Below are 21,593 nucleotides of genomic sequence, written 5' to 3'. Positions count from 1 at the left end.
ATTTGAGGATTCATAGACCTACCAGACACAATACCCCAGGAGGAAACAGAGGGCATGGAAAGCAACTATGAGATAAATGTAGCCACAGGGAACCTCTATGGTTAACGCAAAGACTGGAACCAGTCTAGCTAACAGGATGCAGGCTCTGTCAGGAACAATCGTGAACAAGGCAAATACACAGTGAGCAGACTCTGACTGGGACAACCAGGAACAACACTGTCTGAACTAAAAACAGTGTGTGCTGTGGTCTGCAATGTTACACAACCCCCCAAGGGCTCTGGTACACAAGTGATTTGTACACCAATGCACAACAAGGAGAGTCTGAAAGTGGCATCTTCTAAGCAGTTCCAGGCAGCAGCAAGGGCAGGGCAGGTTCAAATGGCTGGTCTGCATGGAAGTGCTCACAGGTGTGTGCACCTTCAGGCCCGTATTTATACTTTTTTTGCGCCGCATTTGCATCGTTTTTTGACGCAAAAACGGCGCAAACTTGCAAAATACCATTGTATTTTGTAGGTTTGCGCAATTTTGTGTCAAAAAGCGGCGCAAATGCGGCGCTAAAAAAAGTATAAATACGGGCCTCAGTCTCTTACAAGTCCTGAGTTGAGAATCAAGTTCAAAGAGCCAACTGGACCTTTCACATGGAAAGCAATGGACAGCTGATTACAGGTCCTACCGACTAAAAGGCAGTGCATGATCAGACCTGAAGTCTAAGCAGACTGATGGACAAGACTATGGCATGCCATACTGAAGAGGGAAGCACACAGGAGTCAGAATGGGAGTCTGGGTGTGTGTAGATGAAGATTCTCAGGGTATAAATAGTCCATTTACAGGGCCCCCTAGAGAAGGGTGGGGAGAGGCTTAAAACATGGCAGTGGCAGGACTTATTACCTGGGATGGACTGCACAGGGCATGTCTTGTGAGAAATGCTTGTCATACCTGGGGCACTCGTGCTCTCCATTTTCAGTTTTGATGCAATTCTTGTCACACATGCTCCTTGCAGAGATAGCTGATGTCACACTTACTGCTGTCAATGGTCTGGTCATACATTCCTGTTACCAATGCAATAGCATATCCACTGCCTCATGTATGAAGCACTTTTTAACCTTACGATTGATGGTGTCTTAGTTGTGTGTCATATGCTGCAATGGACCATGTTGGCAACATGGATGTGTCTCATAGCTGTGGTCCTCTGACATTGCCCTCCAATTGTGAAAGAGACAGGACATATGTCATTAACACTGTGTGTGATGTTTGCTGTACATTCATATCCATCAAATGTGATGTGGCTTTTTCTGTATGCAAATTTGTATTTCTGCAATGCTCCATGAGGCAAATCTCTGATTATGATTCCTAGAGATCATGTGATGCATAAATAATTACCCAGAGCATGATTGAGTGATGAAGTGAGGTATTTAATTCCATATGATAACAAAGTGGTGATGGTGACTATAGATAAAAGAAGTTTTGTACAATCTGTTGTCTGTGATGCAATCCTGCAGCTGTGTTTGGATGCTCCCCCTCATTTTCACAAACAGCATCCTCCGGTGGCAATTGGGGTCATGATCCATGGCTGGATCCCGTAACCCTAATCAGCTGAAAGAGAAATGAGGGTTAGTATTTGGTTGTTGGTTGCACTGTGATTGTCTCTTTGCATGGCAGTTGGTATCTTGTGTCGTCTGTGACTTATCTGTGTTTGTGGTATTGGGTGGGATCCCAGGCTTCTGTGAAGTTATTTCTGCATTGGCTTGTTTAACTATAAAAACTGGTGTTTGGCTGATTGACATGACATCAGTGGTATACTTAGAAACTTGTAGTTCAGTGTGTTTCCCCATGTGTTATGTAATGTGAAAGAAGTGTCCCTGTGCCTTCACTGGTGGTGACATGATACCTCCACACACACAATCGATTCCACTGTGGTGGTAACATGGTTGAACTATATGGCCTGAACATCCCATCCAATTTGACATATATAATTGCAGGTGAAATGCAAGAGTGAGTCCCTTTGATTTGGCTATGTGACAATGCACAACACATCTCCATAAGTTGGCAGCACTGAAGTGTTCACAATTGACAATGCACAATTATCCCATGTGTGACAAGTTCTATGCAAACCTATTTTTGTGCCCTCACTGAGTTGGCTCATGTGCAAACGTGTACTTACACTACTGAACTTGCTCCAGGTAAGCTTGCTAATTTGGTTGTGCAGGTGAAGGTTTTAGTGTTGGAAGGTCCATCTGCCTGTACATCTGTTTTGTATATGGGATATTGTCTCAATCCGTATGTGTAGCAGTGTGCACTTTGCATTAGTGTCACATCCATATGTTCGCATTGCACAGTCCACTTCCTTATTGCTAGGGCGCAATGTCACCCCAGGAGTGATGTGAGATGTTGGTACTGCCTCAATGATTCCATGTCACCTTCATTAGAGTCAGCGTCATCATGCTTTGTGTTTCATGGTGTTTGACCTGCAGCAAAACACATTACACACCCCTTACACAGGACGCATTGCTTGGAAGGGTGTGGGATTGAGTATCATTGATGTGATATTGAAAGGTTCATCTTCCAAGTTGTACTGCCAGTTAAGGCCATGTCATTGTCACTGTGTGGTTTTAAATTGGTCCTGTGTGGCTCTAGAGTTGCATCTCTTGTTATTTGCATCTGTCATTTGTCCATAGGTGTGTATTCCAATAGGTCAGGATATCAAACATGAGTACCAGTGTCACACCTCAGTGTCTTCCTGGCCATGTGTCAATGTAGTGGTGTATGTGTTGGGTGTCCTACAGGGTTGCTGTGCTGTGTGCAAATAACTAGGTTTCTGTACTTACCAACAAGTAGGCCATTGCCATATCATCTATCCTGGAAGTGCCGATTGATGGTACTGTGGCGGAAGATGAATGAATCATGTACACTCCAAGGATACTTTGCCATGATGCTGGTGAACAATCCACGGTGATCCACAATGGCCTACACATTGATGGAGTGTGTGTGCTTCCTGTTGCGGTATAGGTGCTTGGTTGCAGCAGGTGGCACAGTCCGAACATGTGTGCAGTCAATAGCACCAAGCACGTGCGGGAAGCGATGAATTTGGTAGAACCCCTATTTGGTCTCATGCTGCGTCTGCTGTGTGTTGGGGAAGCTGATGTGGCGGGTGTGAGTAAGATGATGGCATCAAGTACCTTGAGAAGGAAGGCAGAGAATGAGAGCTGTGAGATCCCAGCAACCAGGGCACCAGTGGTTTGAAATGAGCCACTTACCAACATGTGCAGGACAGCTAGCAGTTTGGTCTCTGGTGGAATGATGTGGGGTGTCTGCAAGCTGGCTGCCAACTGTGGTTCAATGTGGCGCAGCAGCTGCTGTATGGCTTGCCAGTTTAGTCTGTACCTCTGGATGATGTCATGTTCCCTGAGGCCCTGAAGGGATGTCCTGGTCCTGAATATCCTCTCCTGCCTTCTGCGTTGCCTTTGGGGTCCATGTTGGTGTGGTGGTTGCTGCTGCTTTTGCTCCTGTGCTCTGCGTCTTCGTGCATGCTGCATAAGTATCACCTCCATGTCTTCCTTTTTGAGCTATGATGTTGATTCTGTGAGTTTTTCTTAAGTAGTGGTATGTTTGCCCCATTTTAACGCCTGCCCTGACCCAGGCATTACATTTTGTCGCAAATTGGGATTTGCGCCATTTTCCGGCTCCACCTACCAGACATGCACCATTTCTGCGCGGTTAGATAAATATGGCGCACTGATGTTTATGTCATTTTTTAGATGGGAAAGCCTACCTTGCATCTCATTGACACAAGGTGGTTTCACGCATCTCAAAAATGGTGCACACTGGAATATTTTGACATTAGATGGGTCTAGCGTCAAAGTATAAACATGGTGTTAAGTTAGCGCCGAATTAGCAGAAAAAAAAATAACGCTAATACAGCGCAAAGGGAGTATAAATATGGATTTAGTATTTATACTGAAAGCATACCCTTACAGTAGAAAATCCTATACCTAGGAAAATAAAGTGTGAGGGGTGAAATGTTTGGACAATTGGAAACATTTCTCCTTCTTAGTGTCTGCTTCAAGAGAGGTCTTATTGTTTGATGCAACACGTGGTCTAGCTATTTTTCATAGATCAGAATTTGCACCAAAAGCTGTGGCTGCTTGTTACAACCAAGTAACATTCCTTTTATGAAAGGTTGCACAAAAGTGCTGTTTGTCCAGGGAAAGGGGCACCTTTCCACCACAAATGCCTTTTGCTTGAAAGGAGGTGAATGTAGCCAAATCACAGATTCAATAGTTATTTTTGAGTCGGGTCTGCGTTGCCCCACTGAAATGGGCATGGTGGCCTTTGTTGACATGGGACACATTTGTCAGTCACTGAATTGTGTGGGCTTTTACATCCAGAGCAGCAAATGATGGGGATACAAAAGGTCCCTCATTTACAGTTCCAGCTGGGCTCAGAACAAATGCCTCATCTAATGTTTGTGAGCCAAGTGAAGCTGAACACCTTGGTGTAAATGCCATTGATGAAATATAGACATTCAGCTATCACTTCACAAGTGCTTTAGGGATAGACTGTGATTCAAAGCCAGATTTTTTTATTTTAAACGTTGTGCATACAGGAGATATGTATGTACTGTGAGAAAGTTAGATCTAAATGCGTACATAAGTAATCACACTAATGGCCCCTTTATATATAAATTAATAATATTTGTTTAGTACTTCCAAAAGGAACCCATTTTAGAAATCTCAGAATAATGAAATGTTGAGAAAAAAACAGTAACGTCTTACATTTTTGTCTGCCAGTTTGCATGCAGCACCTTGATGCTGGTTCAAATCAGGTTAAGATATTTTACAAGGAATCTAAGTTGTGAGTAACACATGTCACACAAGGACGTCCGCAGCAAAGGCAGCATCCCAGTGGGATTTCTATATAAAATACAAATGTGATCTAAATAATAATGAGGTACTTTTTAGTGATGATGCTCTGTGCCCTTTTTCCTACTTCTCTTCTTCTGATGAACCTTTCTAGGATGCTTGAGAGGTAAAGAGAGTTCAAATCAACATTTGGATTCAATTGACAGTATAACCTAATTGGTCACTGTTGGACCTGGCTTTTTGACAGGGTCACCCCCAAACTTTTTGTCTCCTTCCTCCTATTTTTGATGACCTGTTCTTGTTGGCTTTTGAACTCTGGGCACTTTACCACTGCTAACCAGTGCTAAAGTGCATATGCTCTCTGCGTAAATTGTACTGTTGATTGGTTTATCCATGATTGCCTATTTAATTTACTTGGAAGACCCTAGTAGAGTGCACTATATGTGCTGAGGGCCTGTAGATTAAATGCTACTAGTGGGCCTGCAGCACTGGTTGTGCCACCCACTTCAGTAGCCCCTTAACCTTGTCTCAGGCCTGCCATTGCAAGGCCTGTGTGTGCAGTTTCACTGCCACTTCGACTTGGCATTTAAAAGTACTTGCCAAGCCTAAAACTCCCCTTTTTCTATATATATGTCACCCCTAATGTGTGCCCTAGGTAACCCCTAGAGCAGGGTGCTGTGTGGGTAAAAGGCAGGACATGTACCTGTTTAGTTTGTATGTCCTGGTAGTGTAAAACTCCTAAATTTGTTTTTACACTACTGTGAGGCCCGCTCCCTTCATAGGCTAACATTGGGGCTGCCCTCATACATTGTTGAAGTGGCAGCTGCTGATCTGAAAGGAGCAGGAAGGTCATTTTTAGTATGGCCAGAATGGTAATACAAAATCCTGCTGACTGGTGAAGTCGGATTTAATATTACTATTCTAGAAATGCCACTTTTAGAAAGTGAGCATTTCTTTGCACTTAAATCCTTCTGTGCCTTACAATCCACGTCTGGCTAGGTTTAGTTGACAGCTCCTTGTGCATTCACTCAGACACACCCCAAACACAGGGTACTCAGCCTCACTTGCATACATCTGCATTTTGAATGGGTCTTCCTGGGCTGGGAGGGTAGAGGGCCTGCCCTCACACAAAGGACTGCCACGCCCCCTACTGGGACCCTGGCAGACAGGATTGAACTGAAAGGGGACCTGGTGCATTTCTTTGCCACTCTTTGAAGTCACCCCCACTTCAAAGGCACAATTTAGTATAAAACAGGGCCTCTGCCCTACCTCATCAGACACTTGCTGGAGAAGAAACCTGAACCAGAACCTGCATCCTGCCAAGAAGAACTGCCTGGCTGCCTAAAGGACTCACCTGACTGCTTTCTACAAAGGACTGCTGCCTTGCTGTTGCCCTGCTGCCTTGCTGAACTCTTGTCCTGCAGCTGAAGTGCTCTCCAATGGCTTGGATAGAGCTTGCCTCCTGTTCCCTGAAGTCTCAGGACCAAAAAAGACTTCTCTTTTTCATTTTGACTCTTCGTGCGCCAAAAATTTTGACGCACAGCTTGCTCCGCGGTGAGAAAATCGCTGCACACTGACGCTGATCGACGCAACACCTTCGGGCGACCGGAACTTCGATGCACGGCTTCGCAAGGACACCGCCGCCCGACTTCCAGAGGGGAAATCGACGCGACGCCTGCCATGAGAACGAGAATTCGACGCACAGCCTCCCGGAACGACGCGCATCCGGAAAACAAGCTGAAGAATCCACGCACAGACCCTGGGACATCTGGTAATCCAGCGAACCACAGAAAGAGATTGTCCGCGCACCAGAAAACGACGCGCGACTTCCCTGCATGAAAAATAACAACGCAAGTCCGTGTGTGCAGGGGAGAAATCGACGCACACACCAATTCGCCATGTATCTCTTCTTCTGCGGCCCTTGGCAGAGATTTCCCACTTTAATCCAGGTACTTTGTGCTTGAAAGAGACTATGGGGGTGATTCTAACTCTGGCGGGCGGCGGAGGCCGCCCGCCAGAGTTCCCCGCTCCAGAATACCGCACCGCGGTCGTAAGACCGCTGCAGTGATTCTGGGTTTTCCACTGGGCTGGCGGGCGACCGCCAAAAGGCCGCCCGCCAGCCCAGTGGAAAACAACCTTCCCACGAGGACGCCGGCTCTGAATGGAGCCGGCGGAGTGGGAAGGTGCGACGGGTGCAGTTGCACCCGTCGCGAATTTCAGTGTCTGCTGAGCAGACACTGAAATTCTTTGTGGGGCCCTCTTACGGGGGCCCCTGAAGTGCCCATGCCATTGGCATGGGCACTGCAGGGGCCCCCAGGGGCCCCACGACACCCCATACCGCCATCCTGTATGGGGTGTCAGAATCTCCATGGCGGCGCAGCGAGCTGCGCCACCATGGAGGATTCTTTTGGGCAGCGGAAAACCGGCGGGAGACCGCCGGTTTTCCACTTCTGACCGCGGCCAAACCGCTGGGGTCAGAATGCCCTGCGGGGCACCGCCAGCCTGTTGGCGGTGCTCCCGCCAACCCTGGCCTCGGCGGTCCATGACCGCCAGGGTCAGAATGACCCCCTATGTTTGCTTTTTAAAGACTTAAGACACATAGGGGGTCATTTCAACCCTGGCGGTACAGGACCGCCAGGGCTGAAATGACGGAAGCACCGCCAACAGGCTGGCGGTGCTCCCCTGGTCATTATGACCACGGCGGAAGTGCCGCGGTCGCAACGCCGGGGCCGGCGGTTTCCCGCCACAATGGCCCCGGTGGTAGTAATCCGCCAGGGCAGCGCTGCTAGCAGCGTTGCCCAGGGGATTACGAGTTCCCCAACCCCAAGCCTTTTCCTGGCGGTTTGAACCGCCAGGCAAAGGCTGGCGGTACGGGGAGTCGTGGGTCCCTGGGGGCCCCTGCACTGCCCATGCCACTGGCATGGGCAGTGCAGGGGCTCCCTGACAGGGCCTCATGCGGCTTTTCACTGTCTGCTCTGCAGACAGTGAAAAGCGCACACGTTGCACGGCTGCAACACCGCCGGCTCCATTTGGAGCCGGCTCCCATGTTGAGGCCCACATCCCCGCTGGGCTGGCAGGCGGAAACTCTGTTTCTGGCCCAGCGGGGATGTCATAATGGGCACCGCGGGAGTGCAGCGGCATTGGCGGCTGCACGGCGGTTACAACTTGGCGGGCAGCAACTGAGGGCCTTAATATCACTTTTCAATTATATCTCTACAATTTCACATTGCATCTTCATTTGTTTTGACCTACAATTATCCTGATAAATATTATATATTTTTCTAAACACTGTGTGGTGTATTTCTGTGATGCTATATTGTGTTATTGTATGATTTATTGCACAAATACTTTACACATTGCCTTCTAAGATAAGCCTGACTGCTCGTGCCAAGCTACCAGAGGGTGGGCACAGGATATTTTGGATTGTGTGAGACTTACCCTGACGAGAGTGAGGGTTCTTGCTTGGTCAGAGGGTAACCTGACTGCCAACCAAAAACCCAATTTCTAACAGTCACGCATTAAATCCAAGAGACGGACGATAAAGTTAAAAGTTTATTACATATTAAGGGCCAACCTGATGGAAATGATTCTCAAAAACATGCTATAGAAGTACAAAAATCACCAAATGTGAAATAGAGCATCAAATGAAGGTCAGTTGTATAGGCATCAGGCATTTGAGAATTTCACTTTAACCAATACAAAAGATATAAAATGAAATCTGATGACCTGTATGTAGGTTGTGGTCCTCTTGCTTAATCCTAAATAAACTAAATTGATTTAAATATCTTAAACTAAACTAAAGGGAAACCCTAACTGAGTCTCAAGAAATAGGAAAGTGTCAGCATAACAAGCTTTCCATCATCCTTGCACAGTTGAAATTGGTGTCTCTCCTTAAGTTCTCATCCCATGAATCAAACATCAGGACAACATTGATTGGTTCCTGGTGCCTAGTACACCAATAGGAGTTTTTTGTCCTTAGTTTGTTAGTGCTCCCTGTCCTTGCCAAAGTATCCTTCCATACCCCACTATCTTCCACACACAAAGTGCATTTAATTAACTGTAGACTCACACAAACACACCTGCAAAAAAGGCATTGAAAAACAAGCAAAAGTTCACATTGAAGGTTAAACATGAGAAACCTGGGGGCAGATTTAAGGAAAGTGGTGCTGCACCCAGTGCAGCACCACTTTCCTTGCGCTCCTTAGTCCCCCACTTCTGCCACCATGTGTGCGACGTATCTAAGATACGGCTCACCATGGCGCAGGGTAGGGGGCAATAGCTTCAAAATTTTTGATGCTATTGATGTACTGTTCAGGGTTAGCGCTATAATTTTGGCATTAACCCCGAACAGTACATAGCTGCCCATCGTAAACAATGGTATGCCCCCTTTTAACGCCTGCTCAGAGCAGTGGTTAAAGTGCCAAAAACATGGCGCAAAGAAATGTCTTAGATTTCTTTGCGCCATTTTTCGGTCCCCTTATGGGGGAATGCCCCCTTTGCATATGTTATGCCTGGTGCAGGGATAATGTAGCACAAGTGTTACAAAGTGGTGCATTGGGCCACTTTGTAAATAGGATGCGTGGAAAAGGCCACCTTAGCGCTGCCTTAGCACTAAAGTGGCACATGGCCCTCTTAAATCTGGGCCCAAGTGTTTCAAGCCTTAGGTTATGCTAACTTAATAAGACATTCCATGCACATTCAAAATATATGATTATACCTGCTTCTTCCAGCTACGAACGGAAACAATAAATGAAGTGTGAATATATACAGTTCAACATAGCAGTACAAATCAAAATATATGGACATAAATGTGCATGAGTACTACAATTCAGCATGATAAAATCAAACATTAGCAAACACGCATACATGAACTACTAATCCACTACTTTAAATGCACCTTCTATAATATGTTTTAGATGTTGCGCTTTACATTAGTAGCAGTAAGTTGAAGACTCCTTGTGTAACACGCCAGCAAGCTAATAGATTTACTCCAACCCTTTTGATAAAAAGCCACATTTTAAAGAAAGAGCTCAAAAAGCAATTACCACGTCCAAGAAAGTAACTGCCCGAGCAACAACATGGGAGTCAATAAAACAGCTCAGGAAGCAATACAAAAAACAGGTTTGGGAAGAGCAGAGGCTCAGGTATAAGTCCTTTTGGTCAAGGCGTATCTATAGCTCAAAGAAAGCAAGCATCAGCCTGTTTTGGAAGATGGTAAATGATTTAGTACATCCAACTAGGCTAACACATACCTCCAATGTTTCAGTAGATTCTTTGGTTATGCATTTGAATAGCACCTTTTCTAATAGTCTTGCCCCAGGGGCACTAAGGCCATTTAATCATAAAAATGCTGTAAACAAGGCAAGTCAATTGCGGCCCAATTTGTCTACTCAAATACTTAGCAGGAAGAATGAAGTAGACATGAAACGTGAGTGGCAGTCTACAAGACACCTGCCTCAGCACAACTTATCCTCTGAATGAGGTAGAACGGATCATAAAAGAAGGACGTCTAATCGAAACCCAAGGTCCGAATGGTATTCCAAATGCCAATTTCAAAATGGCCCCTCAGTAATGGGCAAGTGTTCTGCCGTCTTTATTCAAAGAACCTGCAGGCTCCATCCCAATCAGCTGGAGAGGATCAATAATGCATCCAATCTACAAAGGCGGGGCTAGATTATCTCCAGCGAACTATAGGCTTATTGAATTAATTGATGTCAAAGCCAAGTATTATGCCTCACTGATTTTACAAGATCTAATGCAGTGGTCAAATACTAATATACTAATAATTTGGTGCCAGTCTATCAAACAGGATTTAAAAAGGGCTTAGGCATGAGCACCAATATCCTTGCACTTATAATGCTGGCCGATAAATGCAAGCAACAGAGGAAGAAATTGTATCTTTCCTTTGTCAATTTTAAAGCAGCATTTGACCAAGTTGATCGAGGCTTCTTATGGCATAAGCTAAAGAAAATCAGCATTCCTGCCTCTCTCTTGTGAGCCATTGAAGAGCTCTACTCAAATACATGGATCCAGGTCAAATTAGGTGACAGCTCTAGGTTAGCGAGGAAAATTCCTACTCTAAAGGGGTTGAAACAATGGTGTGTGCTAGCTCCTCCCTTCTTCAATCTGTTTATGGCAGACCTATCCATCGGGTTAGACGGGTTTAAATTCACATTCAACATGCTTGGAACCTTTGATTTTATCTCACCTTGCCTATGCAGATGTTGATGTATTGCTGAGCCACACCAAAATAGGCATGCAGAGATCAATCATCGTGTTAAAGAATTATGTGGAAGCAAACAACCTAGAAATAAACACCACCCAAACTAAAACAATTTTCATTTCTTAAGGTTCTGCTCAGTCATTAAAGATCCACCTGGATGCTGAACTCCTTGAAGAAGTCAACTGTAATAAATATCTGGGGCTTTATTTGGACAAGTTAAACTTTTCAGAGCACAACCATTATGTAACCAAGAAGGCACATGTGGTAATCCACACATTTTGTACCCTGCCCAAAAGATTGAATGAGCCCTCTTTTAAGGCTGTACTGTCCATAACAACAGCCAGGTTTCTTCCAACAGTGGCATATTCCAGTACTGCTTTGCACAGGTTGGATGCATCGCTCTTGGATAGTCTGCCAACTAAAATATATAAGGCAGTATTCAGCTTCCCAAAAAATGCTTCCCCGGAACAAATTTGCCTGGAATTTGGCCTCACCGCCCAATCTTTGGGAAGAAAGGATGCAGCAATAAAGGCTAGTATAAAATATGGGTAACACAGGGCAGTTTAGTAAACAGCGCCTTATGGTCAGCCTTAGTAAATCATCCCACCTCCAGTCATCATAAATACCTTTTTTCTGCATTAAAACAGACAAACATGCTTGAGCTTTGAGAAAAGAACTTACCCTAACCTTTAAGAAAGCAGCTAACTAGAGCAGCAAAATTTCATTCGGTCTTGCATGACAAGAATATTTTTATCAAACGATCCCATGCCTGGATGGTTATCAACAATTATGATACGATGGAATCTGTTCAATACTTAACACAGACATTCTCCCCCTTTATCAAGCAAAAACTGATGGCCCTACACTTTGGCAAAATTCCAGCCCTCGCAGACTTGCCACATTGGAAGCACAGGGCCAACAAATTGCAGATTATGAGGATCTGGAAAAGAGGACCTTATACACTTAATTTGCATCTGCCCCATGCTAAAGCAGGCCAAGGTAGCTTTATTGAAAAAATGCATTTAGATAGAGGGGTTTGCTGCTGCAGGTCAGCAATTATTTGCAGTCTTAACCCAGAAGACACTCATTTGAATAGCAAATTGATAACATTTATCCAGCGGCACACAATTACTGTGACCACAAAACTGAAACTGCATCATTCAGCATCCTTAGTAGTTCAGAATTAGTTGATTGCAGGCCACAGGATGCCCAACTAAGGATACTAACAAAGCAGCAAAGTATTATGATCTTTCTGGGGAACGATCCAAGGCCTGGCAGTTCTCAAGGATACCTAAACCTATAAGAAATCAGCACTTTAGAATCTACTGCTGGGGGTCAAATGAAACAGCAAGAGTGACTTACTAGCAAGACTATGGCTATGTATACGAAACTTGCATTTTACCCTCAAACTGAGCAATGGAATGTGTAGAATGGGCTACTCAAATTGTCGAAAAAGAAGCAGTAAGGACTGGCTACTTGGTGTAAGGGTGACCAATAATCTGCGGTTAGGAGGAAAGTGAAGTAGTGCGGACTGGGAACCTGAAGGTACTCTCATCTTACCTGCCAAGTGTGAGGACTTGAACTACATTGGGCCATAAAAGATTGTAGATTGGCTATTTGCACTTTATTTTATACAGCATCAATTAATTTATAGGCCGAATGACATAACAATGAGGATTAAGATGCATCAGTAGATTATTTTATGCTGAGGATAAAGTAAGGTTTTTAGAAATGTATTCTTAGTAATTTAAACAAATGTATTACATTTGGCTTCATATTTTTATAGAAATTGTGTACAATGGTTTTAATTAACTATGTAAATAAACTTGAATTTGAATTCGTAATGTTAAGGCACACAATATATGTATTGTTGATTACATTATTATGTAACTCATGTAATGCATGGTTGTACAACCAAAATTGTGCATCAGCAACAGTATGCACAGTAACCATCTATGCTGCTTTATGATGATTCAGACCATGACTGGATTGAATACAGATCTCTCTTGCAAGTGCACTAAACAACAGAGTTATTTTAGTGCGTGGAACCTGATAGTTACACAAAGAGCTATACAGCAGGTGCTTTAACCTGTAAGATATTTTCAAATACAGCCTGGTTGTGACGAATTAATAAGCCAATACATATTTATTCTCATATTTGTGGCACAGCTTTTAAAAAATAAAATAAAGGTATGTGTTGACTGTGCGCCTTGTGACTCCCAATTGTCCCATTTTGACTGTGACCCCTGACTCCAATTTATGTTATTCAGGAGCAATTCACTCCAATACATGGGATCCATGAGTAATTGTTTTCCATTTTTAAGCACTGGTAATTCAGGTTACTGATTTGGTTTTATTTACTCATTTTCTCATTTTCTATTTTTTGGTTTTCCTAATTTTATGTAGCTTCAGCTCGCACCAGGCATCAAATTCCTTAATATTTAAAGGTGGGGAGCCTTTTTGTAAAAGAAAAATGATATCTCTTCATGCTCTGTAGAAAAGTCCTTATGGCAAAACAACACCCTATGCTGGCAAATTACACAAATGTCTGATTATTTGTAGATCTGTCTCTTTACTATGAGGAGCCGAATAGTACCACAAAGTTCAGGGTTCAGGTCCACACAAGAGCAGTGGTAAATATAAACATAGCATGTATGTCATGCCATGACCATGGGTTGCCAAAGGAATGGTTTACTGGTGATGAGAAATGATAGAGCAAAACCTCAATGTGGAGCAAAATACTTTGGTAGAGTTTCCTACACCATACTATCCCTTGGTCAGCGGAAATCCAGCTCCTCTGGATTAAACGTTTCCTATGAAAACAAGAGGAATTTTCATTATTACTTACCTCTAAACCAAGCCAAGACTACACTGTAATTGAAGTTGGTACCCCCTAACGAGCCTATAAATAAAAATTACAGTAAATGGGGTATATTACCAGAATAACATGTGGGAGACATCATTGTTTCAAAACTGGCGAGCCTAATACTGAGGTACTGTAATTTTTTTAAAGTTAAATAAATATAGTGTCCAAGTTTGACTCCTGCTCTAGGCCACACTGCTGGTATAAAATGACAGTACTTATGTTTGTAGGCAACTATGCCTGTCCTACAACAAGTAACAACTGTCGTCCCAATCCTCCTGCTTCAAAAGCAGCACCTCACCAAAAACCCAAACAGTAAAAGGTGATTTGTGGCAGCCTTTACTCATGGACTCAAGAATGCAACATCTCAGGGAGTGTCGTGGTTAAACGGAGATTACCCCTTTCTCACATGTACAACATGTCTCAATCAAACACAGGCAATGAAGGAGATGCAGTAAAGTTTTCAATAGGTTTTATTAGCAAAACTGCAATCTATGATACATTGCATGGGCTGCAATGATAAGGATAATGAACAATGCAAGAAACAGAATTGCGAAGACAAGAGTCATTAATACAAAGACTCAGACTCCCTAGGGACATGAAGTCTGGATCAGCGTTAAGGCAACATACAACATCAATAGCAACAATGGCATCTGGTCGAAATCCCTCTGACTATCTGTCCAAGTGAGGTGTATTTATACAGATCTGCTCGGACCTACTGACGTAGGTCGGTTCCCAAAAAATTGATAACAAGACAGGCCTGAGACGACAATTTTTGTAAACAATTCCCTCAAAGGCCTGAAGAAGGAAAGTACGTAATGTGAATACCTACAGTTTGGTTATCTTTATTGCCTCATATTGACACGTTAGCACGGGGGCACTGATAACATGAAACTAAAACATTGACCTAACGAGAAACAATGCAGTCATCCTGAAAACATATAATTAAATAATTGCACTAAAACAGAACAAGCTAAGTAGGGTAACAATCACTAGGTGATGGGGGCACAGGTCCACAAGCCAAAAGGCTAAGCTAAGTCCTGTTTCCATTAAAACAAGGTCAGATTCACTACAATAGTTTATTACACTTAACCCCACTTATATGTATCTTGTTGGAATTTATACATATAAGTATATAGTTTACTATGCTTAGCTCTACTTCTATGTATCCTGATGGTTTATATACCATCAAAGTACATAAAAGTCGAGTTAAACAATAGTAAACTATATATCCTAACCTTCAAGATATTTCGTTACTCAATATTTAGCATATTATATTTTGGAGCATTAATATTCCACACAAGTTATTCTGGTAGTCTGTCTCTTTTCATAAAAATTTATATTTGTAGGATTTGTTAGAAGCTATTTAATAATTTAAAAAATTGCCTGGATTATGTCACAGGGTCAGTAGAACATTTTACTTATAACTGTGAAAATTAAGGCACCACAACAGATACTAAAGGAGTCATCTGTTGTAAATTAAAAATATAATGATTCAGGAGCACTGGAGTCCTTCCGTTATATAGGGGGTTCCAGATGGATTAGAGTGGGGAGTCCATTAAAAAAGCAAGCATTGTTACCACCCATACTGATTGGCTGCAGCGGACAACTAATGATGTGCATCTTGGCCCCATTGTCTAATAATTTGTTTAAGTCCATTGTGGATGCAGAACACATCAGTGCCTTCTTGGAAACCCTGGGCACTGAGGAAGCAATGAGGAAGAAGGGTGTGACTCAGAGTATGCCTTTTTCAGTTACTGAAGTACACAGAAAGGAAGGAGGAGAATGATCCTACTATCACGGCTCAATAAATCCATCTGAACTGTTCTTGATCTTAATGATAATCTCATGTGAAGTATTATCAAAAGCAGTAAAGAAATCAAGACAACAGTTAATATTCACCAGTGTCACTCAACTAAGGAATGGTGGCATCTATGTCATGCTTGGAGCCATGGCTTATCATTTAAAAATTGAATGTAGGATTACCTCTATCACTTAAGGTTATTCTGTAACAAAACTGAGATGATTCTTAAATTACAACTGTATTGCAAACATTATGAATTTATTATTATGAGCAAGTTGTAAGGAGGTCCAATGATGGCTATATGAGATGCCAAGCTAGGCCTCACAGGCTAATAATGTTTTTGAATCACTTTACACCATCTCACCAGGTAAGTAAAAATTATAACTTCTTTCACACCCAAATGTATAATGATGAAACTTAAGGTAATTTTCCAGTTCTCACAGAGCAACTGATGAACACATATCAAAGATGTGTAAATCTTCTAAGTTACCATTCAGGAATAACAAGCTCCACGTCAAAGTGCATTGGGTTGGTTACACACAAATAGAACCACCAGAAATACCACACTCAGCACAGAGGTTCTAGAGGAGATAAAGTAAACATCGCCAACATGCTGTAAAAAAACATTAAGTGCATCAGGAACACCAACTTTCTGTTTACCACAAACATATCCTAGCTATTTTAACAAAACAAAAAAAGAGACTTTCCAAAGCTGCTCCAATCATGGCAAATAGAGTAGTATTGGGAGGCTGCATCTTTCCCTGCCCGCTAAACTCTAAATGAGGATTTCTGAGTTTAGACTACAATACATTACCACCAAAAATATGAGTGCTGTATTGTCCAAGAGCACTACACCTGTACTCAAGAACCAACATGAGTGATGCACTCTTCTATCTCATACTGCGTCCACCAAGAACCACTTATATATGACTATGAAAGCGAGTGGAAAGCAAGGGAAAAGGAGAACATGGTAACTGGGAACACTGGACTCTACCACTCTGATTTGTCACTTCTTCTGGGTACTAAGGTCCACAAGATATAGAAGATTTTCTAAAGGCAAGAAAAGAAACCTTTAATACATGACTACAACTCCCATGCAGTAATTGTAACAGTGACTGGATATACCTTGATGAGATATTTGAGTAAGCAACTCCCTGCACTGGAAACATAGGTCCCCCCAACTGTAAAAGAGGCAGTGGAACTGAGAAGTGGGATTGTAAATTCATGTTTCTATCACTTTCTCTATAAAAAAGTAGAAATTTGCAGCATAGTGAGGGTTACAAATAGAAAACGGATGTTATTTTTCTGTGTCGATCAAAACGAAAAAGCAACATTAATGAAAAACACGTGTATTTTCAAACACATTTTCCAAAAGTGAAAATTTGCAATACAGTTTTAATGTAGAAGAGCTGATGGATGAACTACTTCTTTTAAACAAGGTGATTGAACTGATTACCTTTGTTTTAAATGTGTTGTGTTGCTTCATTCAACTTGCAAGCAATCTGTTACCTTATAATCATCTACAATTTTACAGGGAACAGAAATGAAGCACAAAAACAAATGGGCAGTTCACAAAAATTAGTTAATCTGCACCCAGGAGCGGCTCCTCCTCAATGGTGGAGGAGTGTCACCCCACTGGCTCAGAGCCAGCAGCTGAAAAATCAAACAATATTGCATTATAGTTTTATTTTTCAGCTTCTGGCTGAGCCAGCATGTGTAGGGAGGGGTGGGGCTGGGCCATGGAAGGGAGAGGAGGAGTGAAGTGAGTACACCTAAGTGGGCATGACAGCTTGGCCGGCCATCTTAGGACAGCAAACTGACATGCGCACTTAGGTTTCCCTAACCTGGATGTGTTGCACAGCCCTGTTGGAGAAACAACACAGACTCAAGTGCACTGTCTGAGTGGCAGATCAAGCCACTCAGACCAATCCTGATACTACTATCCTGACAGGCATTGCATGAAAGCAGCACTAGGATTGCGTGGGGAGTATCTGCTGGTGTCAGAGGACAGCTGGGACACCAACACATTGGGAGAGAAGCAAAGTGGCCGGCGGCGGGGGCAGCAGCGAACAAGTAAGTTTTTTTATTTTTTTGCAACATTTTATTGTTTTTCCCCATCCCCCACTCCCCCACCACCCTCTTGAGATATGTGGCAGCCGCCACTGTCTGCACCAATTAAAGTACTCCTACAACAAGTGCAAACTTACTTCTATTTTGGATTTCCAGGCATCCCCAAAAGCATGTTTAAAAAGCTTCCCTAGGTGTCAGTTACCAAGCTTATTACTGAGTGGGTTCATGTGACATAGTTCCCGGGATCACATTCCCAAATGTCGTTCATAATTCTACAATGCCTAGACTTAAGCACTAGGGAAATGGTACATGATGAACAAATATAATGGTGTATTTTTGCTATGGCAAAAACATTTTTATCTTTTGAGAAACCCTTTTCCACCCTTCGCCCCAAGGTGTGGAGAAGATCTATTCACTCTCCAAACCTGAAGCAGTAAAACTACAACAGAGCTAAGGGTTAGAAAGGGTAAGAATGGTTCTTGTGAATGTTCTCATATATGCAATTTTAGAATTATTTACCAACTTACATGAATACCCACACCTTGTCCTACCAAAATTCCACACTATGTACAAGACTAACTATTTTCCATTTCTCAGCACTGATGTTGGATTAATATCCGTGCCACGTTTCCTTTCCTGAATTCCTAACAGGAATAAATTAAAACAATTTGGGACGTAATTATATGTTTACAGACAAAAAAATGCCTATGTGGGCTGCCCCCCAAAGACTTTTGGGTTAGGCACACAGAAAATAACTGTCAATAAAAATATTTCACCTGTGTATTAACAGGAAGTTGCACTTTACGTTTCATTATTATTTATGAAGCATAATTGACAAACTTGGGAAAAGGCAGAAAAGGAAATTGCAATAGATATCTTACCACCGTAATTCCATCGTTCAAAAGTGATTCTCCAAATATCATCATGTAAAGTTGCTCATTGACCTTGGCTTCTTCAAAAACAGCCAACACTGCCACAGGGTCCACTGCAGCAATCAGACTGCCAAATAGCAAGTTCTGCAGTAAATTAATATCAGCAAGTCCAAATACTTCAATCTGACAAATACAAAAGAGTGAGAGACCAATGCCAAATGCATTTATCAGAGTTCCTGCCACAGCCCACCAAGTAATAGTCCCAATGTTTTCAAAAAATGGACGAGTAGGTAAAAAGTATCCTCCTTCAATGATAATTGGAGGAAGCAGATATAAAAAGTATATGTCTGTCCTCATCGCTGGTGGTGCTTTGTGGTCAGTCCCAAAAATAATTCCACCGAGTAATGCTCCTATTGTAATGAGAATGCAGCTTTCTGGCATGATGGATGGCAGTCTGTGGTAGAGGTGAAAACCTTGAAACAAAACAAAAAATAATTGTTAAAGAAATGTAGTACTTAATCACTATACTGGCTATTACATTGGACAGTGTAAGAGGAGTGTTTTGCACATAACAAAGCTGGGAAATGTGAACATGTTAATTGAATTAATTCTATTGTTTCTATGCACTACCTCACAAACTACAACCTAGGGTCACAAGATATTCTTGTATTCTTGAAAAAGGAAGGCTACAGCCATTGTCTCTGTGCCCATAGTAACTAACGCCACAATTCCAAATGTTTTACATGCATGCATAAGTTTAGCATAAGTTTGTAAAACAATCATAGTGTGACACGCAATTCTACATCCTGATTTGCAGATTGGGTGTTGAATTTTCATAGCTCAGAGAATATTTTTAAACAATTATAATTTCTCCAGCATGATAATTTTTCTGTCAACTGTGGGAATATGGCAGGGGCGCAGCTTCAGGTGGGAAGTTGGGGGGTGTTAAACACCCTCCCAGATAAATGTAGTCTCTAATAAATAGTTGGGTACAAATGCTATCATTCAAGTTTGGTTAAGTGTCTTGATTTACTTACAAGGTCACAAGTCACGAAGTATTGATCGAAGTCAAATATATGAAGAAAACTGTTGAAGAAATGATACATGCAGTAATTTCACAACTAGGTAAGGATTTAAAATAGTTTCTGCCCTCAAAAGGCCTCCAATGCATTCCAAAATATATCATACTCACTATTGAATTCATATTGAGTTTCAGGTTATGTAACTGCTCCATAGAAAATAAGGTTTCACTATTCTCAATACTTCAGATCTTCTCATGCTAAATATTTAGGTTGAAGGGAAAATCACTGAGATTATTAATAAATGACAGGAAATTTCTGTCCAATGCAGCAATGCATATGTCATGATCTAATCTAGTAAAAATACATGGCATCAGTGATGAGGCCAATGACAAGTACACATCATTTTAATGGCTACTAAATAAAACCTGATTTGTTGGTTTTTGCAGGGCACACTAAAGGTATTTCTGAACAGAAAACAGAAGATTTGTTGTACACACTCTTGCTGGCATATCCACTGGATTCTGAGTTGGGCAGAAGGGGTTTCTTTATTAAGCTGTCTTTCTCAACTTCATTAAGGTCACTCTGCCAATGAGTATGATGAATCATCTTCCCATTTTAGATTGATTGATGTTCCTCCTTATCTAGTGAGGGTACCTACTTGAAAGTCTGCCTTTCAAATGGTGGGAGACTTTCACTTAAGGGAAATAAATAATCTTTAAATTAACCACCCACCTCCAGCAGACCAGAAGCCTATAATGGAGCAAGGATAATGTATTAACATATGCTGACAAAATTTAAACCAGCTTTGATGGACATTGATGGATTTTACAAATGCATCTTTTTCTACCAAATGGAGCTTCTAATAGTGGGCATTGCACAGAGATGTTACATCAATACTGCAAGAGGATATACGCATCCACGGCTAAGGGAAACCTAGCTGTTTTCCTGACCAAATGAATGTTATATTTTTGCTTTATGAAAGGATCCATCTCAGCACTCTATAACAAGGGAACAACTTAAATCCAGACATCCTGAATAATAACATAGCAGTACCCACTTAAGAAATGTTGAAGCAATTGGATCAAAACATGGGAACAGGCACAAAAACTATAATGAAGTAACAAAGTTTTTTTTTTTATTAAACTTTATTGATTTTTCGAAAAATCACATAACCTGTACAGCATTCAGCAAGTTACATATTCAGTGATATATTCCTTTAGGTATTAGAACGAAACCAACAGACCAACCATAGTTGTTCAGCTGCACCAGTAGGTTAAGGATGAGGTTTTATAGCACCCTATACTACATACAGAATGTTTGATCACAGTGTCTTGTGTGGTTATTCCCGGTGCTCAGAATGAAAAGGAACCTGAAACAGTTCATGATCACATTGTAAAATATAGAAAAATCAGTACTTAACTTTTAACTCCCTCCCATGGTCTGCCTGCATATTAGCCAGTGTGTGGAATCTGTTTAGTAAATCTGGTGGTCGTTTGTAGCACCAATATCTTGCCAGTCAGAGTGTCTCCTAGTGTATGCACTCCTTCTGTGTCCCATCTGAGTCCCCTCTTCATCAGACATCTCTTCCATCAGACTCAGAAGGGTCCTGTGGCACCTGCAGTTCAGACAACATGGTTGACCATGTATGCAGGTTATCCTCTAAGCGCTCATCTTTGCGGATATGGCGCATCCACACTTCTTCTGCACTCCATCCAACCATATCTTTCGCCCAAGCAGCTTAGGTGGGAGGTGTCGAACACATCCTTGTGACAGCAATACGTCTTTTTGCTGAGACTAGCCCAAGGAGGAGGAATTTCCTACTCAGTTATTTCTTGGCAGGTGATGGAAGCAGCCCCAGTAAGACTGGTTGAATCTCTAGC

The 21,593-nt window shown here is 42.3% G+C and overlaps 1 protein-coding gene across 1 annotated transcript in view; it reads right to left on the bottom strand.

The window, feature by feature from the left end:
• Positions 1–21,593, bottom strand: part of SLC9A4 (solute carrier family 9 member A4) — a 483,018-nt gene that overhangs the window by 380,814 nt on the left and 80,611 nt on the right. Inside the window, exon 2 of the mRNA XM_069204437.1 lies at positions 18,701–19,164. Coding sequence (XP_069060538.1) covers positions 18,701–19,164 — 464 coding nt within the window. The remainder of the gene's footprint in view (positions 1–18,700; positions 19,165–21,593) is intronic.

Source organism: Pleurodeles waltl, chromosome 8 (genome assembly GCF_031143425.1).
Source record: "Pleurodeles waltl isolate 20211129_DDA chromosome 8, aPleWal1.hap1.20221129, whole genome shotgun sequence".
Classification (NCBI taxonomy): Eukaryota; Metazoa; Chordata; class Amphibia; order Caudata; family Salamandridae; genus Pleurodeles; species Pleurodeles waltl.
This window is presented reverse-complemented; position numbering and strand designations above follow the sequence as displayed.